Below are 16,027 nucleotides of genomic sequence, written 5' to 3' on the forward strand. Positions count from 1 at the left end.
TACGGGAAGAGGGAAAGATACAGGGAAGGGATAGAGAAGTGGATACGAAGGGAGAACAGGATACGAAAAGAAAAGAAGAAGAATAACGGGAAGAGAGAAGATACAGAAAAGAAAAGGGAGAGAAGGGATACAGAAAAAAGAAAAGTGAGCAAAGGATACGAAGAACAAGAGGATACGGGGAACTGAGGGATACAGAAGATTTACGATGAAGGAATAGGGAAGCGAAGAAGGATCACGGGAAGGAGAGAAGGTATACGGGAAGGAGAAGAATGGAACGGGAAGGGAGAGATAGGATACAGAGAAGGATACTGGAAGCAGAAATAGGGACGAAAGGAGAGAAGGATACGGGAAGGATAAGAGAAGGATACGGGGAAGGAAAGAAGAACCGGAAATACGGGAAGGGAAGAAGGTATACGGGAAGGATACGGGGAAGGGATACAAAAGATACGGGAAGGAGAGAAGGATACGGAAGGAACAAGAAGGATACGGAAGGATGAGAAGGAACGGAAGCGATACAGGAACGTAACGGGAAGGAGATAAGATACGGAAGATACAGGAAGAGCGGAAGCGATACGGGAAGGCTACAGAAGGATACGGGAAGAAGAAGAATACTGGGGAAGATTACAGGAAGGGATACGGGGAAGGAGAGAAGGAACGGGAAGGATACAGCGAAGAGAAATTACGGAAATACAGGAAGGATCGGGGAAGGGAAGGATACGAAGGGATACGGAAGGATACGGGGAAGGAAGAAAGGGATACGAAGGATACAGAAGATACGGGAAGGAGAGAAGGATACTGAAGGAGAGAAGCGATACGGGAAGGTGGAGAGAAGGATACAGAGACAGGGATACGTGCGAAGGAGAGAAGGATACGGGAAGGAGAGAAGGACTACAGAAGGATACGGAAGAAGGGGGAGAAGGATACGGGGAAGGATGCAAGAAGGATACAGGAAGGATACGGGAAGGAGAGAAGGGATACGGGGAAGGAGAGAAGGAACGGGAAGAGAGAAGGATACCAGAAGAGGGGAAAGGGATACGGGAAGGAAAGTAAGGATACAGAGAAGGATACGGGAAGAGAAAGGGATGACGGGAAAGAGAGAACGTATACGGTAAGGAGAGAAGGGAACAGAAGGAGCAGAAGGGTACGGGAAGGAAGATGAGAAACGGATACGGAAAAGAAAAGTGAGACAAGGATACGGGAAGGAGAAGAAGATATCAGAAAAGAAAAGGAGGAGAAGATACAGAAAAGAAAAGGAGCAGAAGGATACGGAAGGATACAGAGAAGATACCGGAAGGATACAGAGAAGACACGGTGAAAGATACGGGAAGAGAGAAGCATACGGGGAAGGAGAAGGGATACGGAAGGAGAGAACGAGATACGGGAAGGAGAGAAGATACAGAAAGATACGGGGAAGAGAGAAGGATACGGGAAGGAGAGTAAGAACGGGAAGAGATACAGGAGAAGGATAACGGGAAGGGAGAGAAGGATACCCCAGAGGAAAACGGGAAGGAGAAGGAACGGAGGGATACGGGAAGGATAAGAGGAAGGATACGGAAGGTAAAGAAGGATACGGAAGGATACAGCGGAAGGGATACGCAAGGGAGAGAAGGGAAACGGAACGATACAGGGAAGGATACGGGAAGAGAGAAGGATACGGGAAGGCATACAGGAAAGGGAGCAGAAGGATACGGGAAGGATACAGGGAAGATACGGGAAGGGAGAGGAAAGGGATACGGAAGGATTACAGGGAAAGGAACGGTAAGGAGAGAAGGATACGTGGAAGATACAGAAGAGAAGATAGGGAAGGAATTACAGGGAAGGATACGGAAGGGAAGGGATACGGAAGATACAGGAAGATACGGGAAGAAGAAGAGAAGGATACGGGAAGGATTACAGAGCAGGATACGGGAAGCGAGAGAAAGGGATATGGGGAAATACAGGGAAGGAAGGATACGGGAAGGATACGGAATGGATACAGGGAAGATACTGGGGAAGGATACAGGAAGGGAAGGATACGGAAGGATTACAGGGAAGGATACGGCGGAAGGCATTACAGGAAGTGGAAGGATACGGGAAGGATACGGGGAAGGGATACAGGGAAGGGAAGGAACGGGAAGGATACAGGGAAGGAAGGATACGGGAAGGGGAAGAGGAAGATCGAAGCAAGAAGGATACGGGATACGGGAAGCGACCGAGAAGGATACAGAGAAGATACGGAAGCTAGTGAAGGATACAGAAAGGTTACGGAAGAAGAAGGATACGGCGGAGAGAAAAGATACGGGGAAGGGAGAGAAGGGATACGGAAGGGATACGGGGAAGGGAGAGAAGGGATACGGGGAAGGGAGAGAAGGGATACGGGGAAGGAACGGGAAGGCGAGAAAGCGATACGGGAAGGAGAGAAGATACGGGGAATGGAGGAAAGGATACGAAGGAGAGATAGATACTGGGTGAAGGAGGAAGCGATACGGGAACGGCAGATGAAGGGATACGGGGAAGTGTAACGGGAAGGAGAGAAGGATATGGGAAGGATACGGGAAGGAGAAAGGATACGGAAGGAGAAAATATGGGAAGGATACGGAAGAGAAGGGATACGGGAAGGAATACGGAAGGAGAGAAGGGATACGGGGAAGGGAGAGAAGGGATACAGGAAGGATACGAAGGAGAAAGGATACGGAAGGAGAGAAGCGATACGGGAAGGAGAGAAGGATACGCGGGAAGGGAAGAAGAAGGATACGGAAGGGACGTGAGAAGGGATACGGGGAAGGGATACGGGGAAGGGAGAGAAGGGATACGGGGAAGGGATACACAAAAGGGATACGGATCAATCCCCAGCACGGATCAATCCCCAGCACGGATCCATTCCCAGCACGGATCCATTCCCAGCACGGATCCATCCCCAGTACGGATCCATTCCCAGTACGGATCCATCCCCAGTACGGATCCATCCCCAGTACGGATCCATTCCCAGTACGGATCCATTCCCAGTACGGATCCATTCCCCAGTCACATCCTATTCCCAGTACGCGGATCCATCCCATACGGATCCATTCCCAGTACGCATCCATTCCCAGTACGCGCCATTCAATCCCCCAGTACGGATCCATTCCAGCACGATCCTATTCCAACACGGATCCATTCCCAGCACGATCCGATAAAAAAAAAAAAAAACTCCCACACGGATAATCCCCAGTACGGATCAATCCCCAGTACGGATCCATTCCCAGCACGGATCCATTCCCAGCACGGATCCATTCCCAGCACGGATCCATTCCCAGCACGGATCAATCCCCAGTACGGATCCATTCCCAGCACGGATCCATTCCCAGAGATTCACCAATAATCCAGAAAGTATGGGATTCACTTCCTGACACTGAATATAGAGAGCAGTCTCTCAGTTGTTATCCCTACTCCCATTGGCTGCCTGGGATCACCGGATTTCAGGAAGATAGAAATTTAATCCGCAGACGCCAGCTGAACACTTACTTCATGGAAGAGACTCGGGCAGTAACATAACAGACTCGGGCAAAACGTAACAAAACTCGGGCAGTACAACAGACTCGAGGGCAGAACGTAACAGACTCGGGGCAGTAACGTAACAGACTCGGCGGCAGTAACGTAACAAACTCGGGCAGTAACGAACAGTACTCGGCAGTAACTAACAGACTCGGGGCAGTAACGTAACAAACTCGGGGCAGTAACGTAACAAACTCGGGGCAGTAACGTAACAGACTCGGGGCAGTAACGTAACAAACTCGGGCGAGTAACGTAACAAACTCGGGGCAGTAACGTAACAACTCAGGCCATTAAGTAACGTAACAAAACTCGGCAGTAAGTAACAAACTCGGGCAAGTAACGTAACAAACTCGGGGCAGTAACGTAACAGACTCGGGGCAGTAACGTAACAGACTCGGGGCAGTAACGTAACAAACTCGGGGCAGTAACGTAACAAACTCGGGGCAGTAACGTAACAAACTCGGGGCAGTAACGTAACAGACTCGGGGCAGTAACGTAACAAACTCGGGGCAGTAACGTAACAGACTCGGGGCAGTAACGAAACAAACTCGGGGCAGATAACGTAACAAACTCGGGGCAGTAACGTAACAAACTCAGGGCAGTAACATTAACAAAACTCGGGGCTTAGTAACTAACAAACTCGGCGGCAGTAACTAACCAAACTCGCGAGGCAGTAACTAACAAACTCGCGGCAGTAACGAAACATAACTCGGGCCAGAACTTAACCCACAACTCGGGCATTAACGTAACAAACCGCAGCCAGTTAACGTAACTAGACTCGGACGGGCAGTAACGAACAAACTCGCGCGCAGACTAACAAACTCGGGGCAGTAACGTACAAACTCGGGCATAACTTAACAACTCGAGCAGTACGTAACAGACTCGGCATAACGCTAACAGGACTCGCATCGGCAGTAACGTAACAAACTCGAGGGCAGTAACTAACCAAGACTCCGGTTTGCCAGTAACGTAACAACTCGGGCACGTCAAGTTAACGTACAGACTCGGGGCAGTAACGTAACGGCCGGCGAGTAACGTAACAGACTCGGCACTAGTAACGTAACAGACTCGGTAGCTTAGTATCTACACAGACTCGGCAGAGAGTAACGTAACAGCACTCGGGGCAGTAACGTAACAGACTCGGGGCAGTAACGTAACAGACTCGGGGCAGTAACGTAACAGACTCGGGAGGCAGTTAAGTAACAGACTTCGGTGGCCGTAACGTAACCAATACTCGGGCAGTAACGTAACAGCACTCGGGCTAGTAACGTATACAGACTCGGGCAGAACGTAACAAAACTCGGGTCTATAGAAGCTGCACAGTAACGTAACAAAATCGAGCAGTAACGTAACAGACTCGGTGCAGTAACGTAGACAGACTCCGGCAGTAAACGTAACAGACTCGCGGCGTAACCTAACAGACTCGGCGGCCCAGTAAACGCTAACAGACTCGGGCAGTCAACGTTAACAGACTCGGGCCAAGTAACGTAAGCAGACTCTGCCCCAGTTAACGTAACAGACTCGGGACATAACGTAACAGAACTCGCGGGCAGGAAACGTAACAGATCTCCCCGGCAAGTAATAACAAACTCGGCAGCAGAACCGTAACAGACTCAGGGCAAGTCAGTCGATGGTTGTTCAGTAGAAGTGATTCATCCCTATCCCGGGCTGTCAGCCAATCAGTGTCATTATCCCGGGCTGTCAGCCAATCAGTGTCAGTATCCCGGGCTTTCAGCCAATCAGTGTCAGTATCCCGGGCTGTCAGCCAATCAGTGTCATTATCCCGGGCTGTCAGCCAATTACTTTCAGTTTCATTTCCAGGACAGAGAAGCTGAGAGAGTGCGCGGGAAATTCCGGACTGCGCCACTGACACACAGGGGGGGAATGCACTGTCACTGACCCTGCGCAGCCGGCACTGCCCACACGGATCCCCCCTCTCACCTGGTACAGCTCCCCCCCTTCTGTGCTCCGTGTGTGTCAGCGGTGAGTACTGTCTCCTGAGTCCCAGCCTGTGTCTCCTCTCACTCACACTCAGCTACTCACACTCAGCTACTCACACTCAGCTACTCACACTCAGCTCCTCTCACTCACACTCAGCTCCTCACAGCTATACTCACACTCAGCTCCTCACAGCTATACTCACACTCAGCTCCTCACAGCTACTCACACTCAGCTCCTCACAGTTATACTCACACTCAGCTCCTCACAGCTATACTCACACTCAGCTACTCACAGTTATACTCACACTCAGCTCCTCTCACTCAACTCCTCACACTCAGACACTCACACTCAGCTACTCACAGTTATACTCACACTCAGCTCCTCACAGTTATACTCACACTCAGCTACTCACACTCAGTTACTCACACTCAGCTACTCACACTCACACCTCACTCTCACAGCTACTCACTCACACTCACACTCAGCTCCTCACAGCAATACTCACACTCAGCTCCTCACAGCTATACTCACACTCAGCTCCTCACAGCTTATACTCACACTCAGCCTCCTCTCACTCACACTCAGCTCCTCACAGCTATACTCACACTCAGCTCCTCACAGCTATACTCACACTCAGCTCCTCACAGCTATACTCAGCACTCAGCTCCTCACCAGCTATACTCACACTCAGCTCCTCACAGCTATACTCACACTCAGCTCCTCACAGCTATACTCACACTCAGCTCCTCACAGTTATACTCACACTCAGCTCCTCACAGTTATACTCACACTCAGCTCCTCACAGCTATACTCACACTCAGCTCCTCTCACTCACACTCAGCTACTCACAGTTATACTCACACTCAGCTCCTCTCACTCACACTCAGCTCCTCACAGCTATACTCACACTCAGCTCCTCTCACTCACACTCAGCTCCTCACAGCTATACTCACACTCAGCTCCTCACAGCTATACTCACACTCAGCTCCTCACAGCTATACTCACACTCAGCTCCTCACAGCTATACTCACACTCAGCTCCTCACAGCTATACTCACACTCAGCTCCTCTCACTCACACTCAGCTACTCACAGTTATACTCACACTCAGCTACTCACACTCAGCTCCTCTCACTCACACTCAGCTCCTCACAGTTATACTCACACTCAGCTACTCACACTCAGTTACTCACACTCAGCTACTCACCTCGCTACTCACACTCAGCTGCTCTCACTCACACTCAGCTCCCCAGCTCATACTCACACTCAGCTCCTCACAGCTATACTCACACTCAGCTCCTCACAGCTATACTCACACTCAGCTCCTCACAGCACTCACACTCACACACTCAGCTCCTCACAGCTATACTCACACTCAGCTCCTCTCACTCACACTCAGCTCCTCACAGCTCACACTCAGCTCCTCACAGCTATACTCACACTTAGCTCCTCTCACTCACACTCAGCTCCTCACAGCTATACTCACACTCAGCTCCTCTCACTCACACTCAGCTCCTGACAGCTATACTCACACTCAGCTCCTCACAGCTATACTCACACTCAGCTCCTCTCACTCACACTCAGCTCCTCACAGCTATACTCACACTCAGCTCCTCACAGCTATACTCACACTCAGCTCCTCACAGGTATACTCACACTCAGCTCCTCTCACTCACACTCAGCTCCTCTCACTCACACTCAGCTCCTCACAGCTATACTCACACTCAGCTCCTCACAGCTATACTCACACTCAGCTCCTCACAGCTATACTCACACTCAGCTCCTCTCACTCACACTCAGCTCCTCTCACTCACACTCAGCTCCTCTCACTCACACTCAGCTCCTCACAGCTATACTCACACTCAGCTACTCACAGCTATACTCACACTCAGCTCCTCACAGCTATACTCACACTCAGCTCCTCACAGCTATACTCACACTCAGCTCCTCACAGCTATACTCACACTCAGCTCCTCACAGCTATACTCACACTCAGCTCCTCACAGCTATACTCACACTCAGCTCCTCACAGCTATACTCACACTCAGCTCCTCACAGCTATACTCACACTCAGCTCCTCACAGCTATACTCACACTCAGCTCCTCACAGCTATACTCACACTCAGCTCCTCACAGTTATACTCACACTCAGCTCCTCACAGTTATACTCACACTCAGCTCCTCACAGCTATACTCACACTCAGCTCCTCACAGCTATACTCACACTCAGCTCCTCACAGCTATACTCACACTCAGCTCCTCACAGCTATACTCACACTCAGCTCCTCACAGGTATACTCACACTCAGCTCCTCTCACTCACACTCAGCTCCTCTCACTCACACTCAGCTCCTCACAGCTATACTCACTCTCAGCTCCTCACAGTTATACTCACACTCAGCTCCTCACAGCTATACTCACACTCAGCTCCTCTCACTCACACTCAGCTCCTCTCACTCACACTCAGCTCCTCTCACTCACACTCAGCTCCTCACAGCTATACTCACACTCAGCTCCTCACAGCTATACTCACACTCAGCTCCTCACAGCTATACTCACACTCAGCTCCTCACAGCTATACTCACACTCAGCTCCTCACAGTTATACTCACACTCAGCTCCTCACAGCTATACTCACACTCAGCTCCTCACAGCTATACTCACACTCAACTCCTCACAGCTATACTCACACTCAGCTCCTCACAGCTATACTCACACTCAGCTCCTCACAGCTATACTCACACTCAACTCCTCACAGCTATACTCACACTCAGCTCCACAGCTATACTCACACTCAGCTCCTCACAGTTATACTCACACTCAGCTCCTCACAGCTATACTCACACTCAACTCCTCACAGTTATACTCACACTCAGCTCCTCACAGCTATACTCACACTCAGCTCCTCACAGCTATACTCACACTCAGCTCCTCACAGCTATACTCACACTCAGCTCCTCACAGCTATACTCACACTCAGCTCCTCACAGTTATACTCACACTCAGCTCCTCACAGTTATACTCACACTCAGCTCCTCACAGCTATACTCACACTCAGCTCCTCACAGCTATACTCACACTCAGCTCCTCACAGCTATACTCACACTCAGCTCCTCACAGTTATACTCACACTCAGCTCCTCACAGTTATACTCACACTCAGCTCCTCACAGCTATACTCACACTCAGCTCCTCACAGCTATACTCACACTCAGCTCCTCACAGCTATACTCACACTCAGCTCCTCACAGTTATACTCACACTCAGCTCCTCACAGTTATACTCACACTCAGCTCCTCACAGGTATACTCACACTCAGCTCCTCTCACTCACACTCAGCTCCTCTCACTCACACTCAGCTCCTCACAGCTATACTCACACTCAGCTCCTCACAGCTATACTCACACTCAGCTCCTCACAGCTATACTCACACTCAGCTCCTCTCACACTCAGCTCCTCACAGCTATACTCACACTCAGCTCCTCACAGCTATACTCACACTCAGCTCCTCACAGCTATACTCACACTCAGCTCCTCACAGCTATACTCACACTCAGCTCCTCACAGCTATACTCACACTCAGCTCCTCTCACTCTCAGCTCCTCACAGCTATACTCACACTCAGCTCCTCACAGCTATACTCACACTCAGCTCCTCACAGTTATACTCACTCTCAGCTCCTCACAGCTATACTCACTCTCAGCTCCTCACAGCTATACTCACACTCAGCTCCTCACAGCTATACTCACACTCAGCTCCTCACAGTTATACTCACACTCAGCTTCTCACAGTTATACTCACACTCAGCTCCTCACAGTTATACTCACACTCAGCTCCTCACAGTTATACTCACACTCAGCTCCTCACAGTTATACTCACACTCAGCTTCTCACAGCTATACTCACACTCAGCTCCTCACAGTTATACTCACACTCAGCTTCTCACAGCTATACTCACACTCAGCTCCTCACAGGTATACTCACACTCAGCTTCTCACAGCTATACTCACACTCAGCTCCTCACAGCTATACTCACAGTCAGCTCCTCACAGCTATACTCACAGTCAGCTCCTCACAGTTATACTCACACTCAGCTCCTCACAGTTATACTCACACTCAGCTCCTCACAGCTATACTCACACTCAGCTCCTCACAGCTATACTCACACTCAGCTCCTCACAGTTATACTCACACTCAGCTCCTCACAGCTATACTCACACTCAGCTCCTCACAGTTATACTCACACTCAGCTCCTCACAGCTATACTCACATTAACATTGCTATATATCTGGGGGGGGGGGGGGTACAGAAGTACTAATGCTAATAGAGCAGTACTAATAATAATACTGGAACTCGCTGGGCAGTTGTATTAGTACAGGCCCAGTATTGCAGTATGAATAGGCTCCTGGGTGGCAGTATTAGTATTGCAGTATGAATAGGCTCCTGGGTGGCAGTATCAGTATTGCAGTATGAATAGGCTCCTGGGTGGCAGTATCAGTATTGCAGTATGAATAGGCTCCTGGGTGGCAGTATCAGTATTGCAGTATGAATAGGCTCCTGGGTGGCAGTATCAGTATTGCAGTATGAATAGGCTCCTGGGTGGCAGTATCAGTATTGCAGGAATGGGCTCCTGGGTGGCAGTATCAGTATTGCAGTATGAATAGGCTCCTGGGTGGCAGTATCAGTATTGCAGTATGAATAGGCTCCTGGGTGGCAGTATTAGTATTGCAGGAATGGGCTCCTGGGTGGCAGTATCAGTATTGCAGGAATGGGCTCCTGGGTGGCAGTATCAGTATTGCAGTATGAATAGGCTCCTGGGTGGCAGTATCAGTATTGCAGGAATGGGCTCCTGGGTGGCAGTATCAGTATTGCAGGAATGGGCTCCTGGGTGGCAGTATCAGTATTGCAGTATGAATAGGCTCCTGGGTGGCAGTATCAGTATTGCAGTATGAATAGGCTCCTGGGTGGCAGTATCAGTATTGCAGGAATGGGCTCCTGGGTGGCAGTATCAGTATTGCAGTATGAATAGGCTCCTGGGTGGCAGTATCAGTATTGCAGTATGAATAGGCTCCTGGGTGGCAGTATCAGTATTGCAGTATGAATAGGCTCCTGGGTGGCAGTATCAGTATTGCAGGAATGGGCTCCTGGGTGGCAGTATCAGTATTGCAGTATGAATAGGCTCCTGGGTGGCAGTATCAGTATTGCAGGAATGGGCTCCTGGGTGGCAGTATCAGTATTGCAGTATGAATAGGCTCCTGGGTGGCAGTATCAGTATTGCATTATGAATAGGCTCCTGGGTGGCAGTATTAGTATTGCAGTATGAATAGGCTCCTGGGTGGCAGTATTAGTATTGCAGTATGAATAGGCTTCTGGGTGGCAGTATTAGTATTGCAGTATGAATAGGCTCCTGGGTGCCAGTATCAGTATTGCAGTATGAATAGGCTCCTGGGTGGCAGTATCAATACTGCAGTATGAATAGGCTCCTGGGTGGCAGTATCAGTATTGCAGTATGAATAGGCTCCTGGGTGGCAGTATCAGTATTGCAGTATGAATAGGCTCCTGGGTGGCAGTATCAGTATTGCAGTATGAATATGCTCCTGGGTGGCAGTATCAGTATTGCAGTATGAATATGCTCCTGGGTGGCAGTATCAGTATTGCAGTATGAATAGGCTCCTGGGTGGCAGTATTAGTATTGCAGTATGAATAGGCTCCTGGGTGGCAGTATCAGTATTGCAGTATGAATAGGCTCCTGGGTGGCAGTATCAGTATTGCAGTATGAATAGGCTCCTGGGTGGCAGTATTAGTATTGCAGTATGAATAGGCTCCTGGGTGCCAGTATCAGTATTGCAGTATGAATAGGCTCCTGGGTGGCAGTATCAGTATTGCAGTATGAATAGGCTCCTGGGTGGCAGTATCAGTATTGCAGTATGAATAGGCTCCTGGGTGGCAGTATCAATACTGCAGTATGAATAGGCTCCTGGGTGGCAGTATCAATACTGCAGTATGAATAGGCTCCTGGGTGGCAGTATCAGTATTGCAGTATGAATAGGCTCCTGGGTGGCAGTATCAGTATTGCAGTATGAATAGGCTCCTGGGTGGCAGTATCAGTATTGCAGTATGAATAGGCTCCTGGGTGACAGTATCAGTATTGCAGTATGAATAGGCTCCTGGGTGGCAGTATCAGTATTGCAGTATGAATAGGCTCCTGGGTGGCAGTATCAGTATTGCAGGAATGGGCTCCTGGGTGGCAGTATCAGTATTGCAGTATGAATAGGCTCCTGGGTGGCAGTATCAGTATTGCAGGAATGGGCTCCTGGGTGGCAGTATCAGTATTGCAGGAATGGGCTCCTGGGTGACAGTATCAGTATTGCAGTATGAATAGGCTCCTGGGTGGCAGTATCAGTATTGCAGTATGAATAGGCTCCTGGGTGGCAGTATCAGTATTGCAGTATGAATAGGCTCCTGGGTGACAGTATCAGTATTGCAGTATGAATAGGCTCCTGGGTGGCAGTATCAGTATTGCAGTATGAATAGGCTCCTGGGTGGCAGTATCAGTATTGCAGGAATGGGCTCCTGGGTGGCAGTATCAGTATTGCAGTATGAATAGGCTCCTGGGTGGCAGTATCAGTATTGCAGTATGAATAGGCTCCTGGGTGGCAGTATCAGTATTGCAGTATGAATAGGCTCCTGGGTGGCAGTATCAGTATTGCAGTATGAATAGGCTCCTGGGTGACAGTATCAGTATTGCAGTATGAATAGGCTCCTGGGTGGCAGTATCAGTATTGCAGTATGAATAGGCTCCTGGGTGGCAGTATCAGTATTGCAGGAATGGGCTCCTGGGTGGCAGTATCAGTATTGCAGTATGAATAGGCTCCTGGGTGGCAGTATCAGTATTGCAGGAATGGGCTCCTGGGTGGCAGTATCAGTATTGCAGGAATGGGCTCCTGGGTGACAGTATCAGTATTGCAGTATGAATAGGCTCCTGGGTGGCAGTATCAGTATTGCAGTATGAATAGGCTCCTGGGTGGCAGTATCAGTATTGCAGTATGAATAGGCTCCTGGGTGGCAGTATCAGTATTGCAGTATGAATAGGCTCCTGGGTGGCAGTATTAGTATTGCAGTATGAATAGGCTCCTGGGTGACAGTATCAGTATTGCAGGAATAGGCTCCTGGGTGGCAGTATCAGTATTGCAGGAATGGGCTCCTGGGTGGCAGTATTAGTATTGCAGTATGAATAGGCTCCTGGGTGGCAGTATCAGTATTGCAGGAATAGGCTCCTGGGTGGCAGTATCAGTATTGCAGTATGAATAGGCTCCTGGGTGACAGTATCAGTATTGCAGTATGAATAGGCTCCTGGGTGGCAGTATCAGTATTGCAGTATGAATAGGCTCCTGGGTGGCAGTATCAGTATTGCAGTATGAATAGGCTCCTGGGTGGCAGTATTAGTATTGCAGTATGAATAGGCTCCTGGGTGGCAGTATTAGTATTGCAGTATGAATAGGCTCCTGGGTGGCAGTTTCAGTATTGCAGTATGAATAGGCTCCTGGGTGGCAGTATCAGTATTGCAGTAATGGGCAAGGGTGGGGGCACTCAGCGGTACTAATACTGTAGTATAAACAGAGATGTGGGATTATTGGAAATAACAGCACTGTATTAGGGGGGTGGTAGTACCAATTGTAACACTGCAGTATAATGGGGCACAAGTACAGTAAGATTTCCCCACAGGCGTCTGTAGAGGAAAGTGCCCCTGTTCTGTACTTGCCCTGGGTGGCAGCTCTGCAGTTATAACTGGGGTTGGGGCTAGTTAGGCAGCTAGTAAATAGTATTAGTATTAATAATGGGGTACAAACCAGTCTGTGTCCTGCACCCCCTGATTGGCACTGTCCTGGCAATACCCCCCATAATACTGTGGGTCTGTTACCCCAATGTTTCTATATATCTGTAACCTTGTTATGGGCTAAGGGGGCCCAGCCTGAAGGCCAGTTAGGGGGGGATTTGGGGTGAGTGCTTATTTGTGCCCTGGGTACCCCTGGAACTATAGCAGGGTGACTGTTACCCCAATGTTTCTATATATCTGTAACCTTGTTATGGGCTAAGGGGGCCCAGCCTGAAGGCCAGTTAGGGGGGGATTTGGGGTGAGTGCTTATTTGTGCCCTGGGTACCCCTGGAACTATAGCAGGGTGACTGTTACCCCAATGTTTCTATATATCTGTAACCTTGTTATGGGCTAAGGGGGGCCAGCCTGAAGGCCAGTTAGGGGGGGGATTTGGGGTGAGTGCTTATTTGTGCCCTGGGTACCCCTGGAACTATAGCGGGGTGACTGTTACCCCAATGTTTCTATATATCTGTAACCTTGTTATGGGCTAAGGGGGCTCAGCCTGAAGGCCAGTTAGGGGGGGATTTGGGGTGAGTGCTTATTTGTGCCCTGGGTACCCCTGGAACTATAGCAGGGTGACTGTTACCCCAATGTTTCTATATATCTGTAACCTTGTTATGGGCTAAGGGGGCCCAGCCTGAAGGCCAGTTAGGGGGGATTTGGGGTGCTTATTTGTGCCCTGGGTACCCCTGGAACTATAGCAGGGTGACTGTTACCCCAATGTTTCTATATATCTGTAACCTTGTTATGGGCTAAGGGGGCCCAGCCTGAAGGCCAGTTAGGGGGGATTTGGGGTGAGTGCTTATTTGTGCCCTGGGTACCCCTGGAACTATAGCGGGGTGACTGTTACCCCAATGTTTCTATATATCTGTAACCTTGTTATGGGCTAAGGGGGCCCAGCCTGAAGGCCAGTTAGGGGGGGATTTGGGGTGAGTGCTTATTTGTGCCCTGGGTACCCCTGGAACTATAGCGGGGTGACTGTTACCCCAATGTATCTATATATCTGTAACCTTGTTATGGGCTAAGGGGGCCCAGCCTGAAGGCCAGTTAGGGGGGGATTTGGGGTGAGTGCTTATTTGTGCCTTGGGTACCCCTGGAACTATAGCGGGGTGACTGTTACCCCAATGTTTCTATATATCTGTAACCTTGTTATGGGCTAAGGGGGCCCAGCCTGAAGGCCAGTTAGGGGGGGATTTGGGGTGAGTGCTTATTTGTGCCCTGGGTACCCCTGGAACTATAGCGGGGTGACTGTTACCCCAATGTTTCTATATATCTGTAACCTTGTTATGGGCTAAGGGGGCCCAGCCTGAAGGCCAGTTAGGGGGGGATTTGGGGTGAGTGCTTATTTGTGCCCTGGGTACCCCTGGAACTATAGCGGGGTGACTGTTACCCCAATGTTTCTATATATCTGTAACCTTGTTATGGGCTAAGGGGGCCCAGCCTGAAGGCCAGTTAGGGGGGGATTTGGGGTGAGTGCTTATTTTTGCCCTGGGTACCCCTGGAACTATAGTGGGGTGACTGTTACCCCAATGTTTCTATATATCTGTAACCTTGTTATGGGCTAAGGGGGCCCAGCCTGAAGGCCAGTTAGGGGGGGATTTGGGGTGAGTGCTTATTTTTGCCCTGGGTACCCCTGGAACTATAGCAGGGTGACTGTTACCCCAATGTTTCTATATATCTGTAACCTTGTTATGGGCTAAGGGGGGCCAGCCTGAAGGCCAGTTAGGGGGGGATTTGGGGTGAGTGCTTATTTGTGCCTTGGGTACCCCTGGAACTATAGCGGGGTGACTGTTACCCCAATGTTTCTATATATCTGTAACCTTGTTATGGGCTAAGGGGGCCCAGCCTGAAGGCCAGTTAGGGGGGGATTTGGGGTGAGTGCTTATTTGTGCCTTGGGTACCCCTGGAACTATAGCGGGGTGACTGTTACCCCAATGTTTCTATATATCTGTAACCTTGTTATGGGCTAAGGGGGCCCAGCCTGAAGGCCAGTTAGGGGGGGATTTGGGGTGAGTGCTTATTTTTGCCCTGGGTACCCCTGGAACTATAGCAGGGTGACACCCCAATGTTTCTATATATCTGTAACCTTGTTATGGGCTAAGGGGGCCCAGCCTGAAGGCCAGTTAGGGGGGGGGGATTTGGGGTTAGTGCTTATTTGTGCCCTGGGTACCCCTGGAACTATAGCGGGGTGACTGTTACCCCAATGTTTCTATATATCTGTAACCTTGTTATGGGCTAAGGGGGCCCAGCCTGAAGGCCAGTTAGGGGGGGATTTGGGGTGAGTGCTTATTTGTGCCCTGGGTACCCCTGGAACTATAGCAGGGTGACTGTTACCCCAATGTTTCTATATATCTGTAACCTTGTTATGGGCTAAGGGGGGCCAGCCTGAAGGCCAGTTAGGGGGGATTTGGGGTGAGTGCTTATTTGTGCCTTGGGTACCCCTGGAACTATAGCGGGGTGACTGTTACCCCAATGTTTCTATATATCTGTAACCTTGTTATGGGCTAAGGGGGCCCAGCCTGAAGGCCAATTAGGGGGGATTTGGGGTGAGTGCTTATTTGTGCCCTGGGTACCCCTGGAACTATAGCAGGGTGACACCCCAATGTTTCTATATATCTGTAACCTTGTTATGGGCTAAGGGGGCCCAGCCTGAAGGCCAATTAGGGGGGATTTGGGGTGAGTGCTTATTTGTGCCCTGGGTAC

At 49.9% G+C, this 16,027-nt stretch overlaps 2 protein-coding genes across 5 annotated transcripts in view; both read left to right on the top strand.

The window, feature by feature from the left end:
* The first annotated feature begins 269 nt into the window (after positions 1-269).
* On the top strand, positions 270-2,501 carry LOC116411765 (DEAD-box ATP-dependent RNA helicase 42-like). The gene is made up of 3 exons (XM_031904619.1): positions 270-409; positions 551-1,108; positions 1,496-2,501. Exons 1-3 carry the CDS (start codon positions 270-272, stop codon positions 2,499-2,501), a joined length of 1,704 nt encoding a protein of 567 aa, XP_031760479.1.
* Positions 2,502-5,322: 2,821 nt separating this feature from the next.
* The window catches only part of nuggc (nuclear GTPase, germinal center associated), a 116,118-nt gene continuing 105,413 nt past the window's right edge, over positions 5,323-16,027 (top strand). For 3 of the 4 annotated variants that reach the window (XM_031903781.1, XM_031903782.1, XM_031903783.1), the window contains exon 1: positions 5,323-5,496. The gene's annotated coding sequence lies outside the window, so the exon portion shown is untranslated. The remainder of the gene's footprint in view (positions 5,497-16,027) is intronic. The other variant, XM_031903780.1, reaches the window with a different exon arrangement.

The sequence above is a fragment of the Xenopus tropicalis genome, chromosome 6 (genome assembly GCF_000004195.4).
Source record: "Xenopus tropicalis strain Nigerian chromosome 6, UCB_Xtro_10.0, whole genome shotgun sequence".
In the NCBI taxonomy this organism is placed as follows: Eukaryota; Metazoa; Chordata; class Amphibia; order Anura; family Pipidae; genus Xenopus; species Xenopus tropicalis.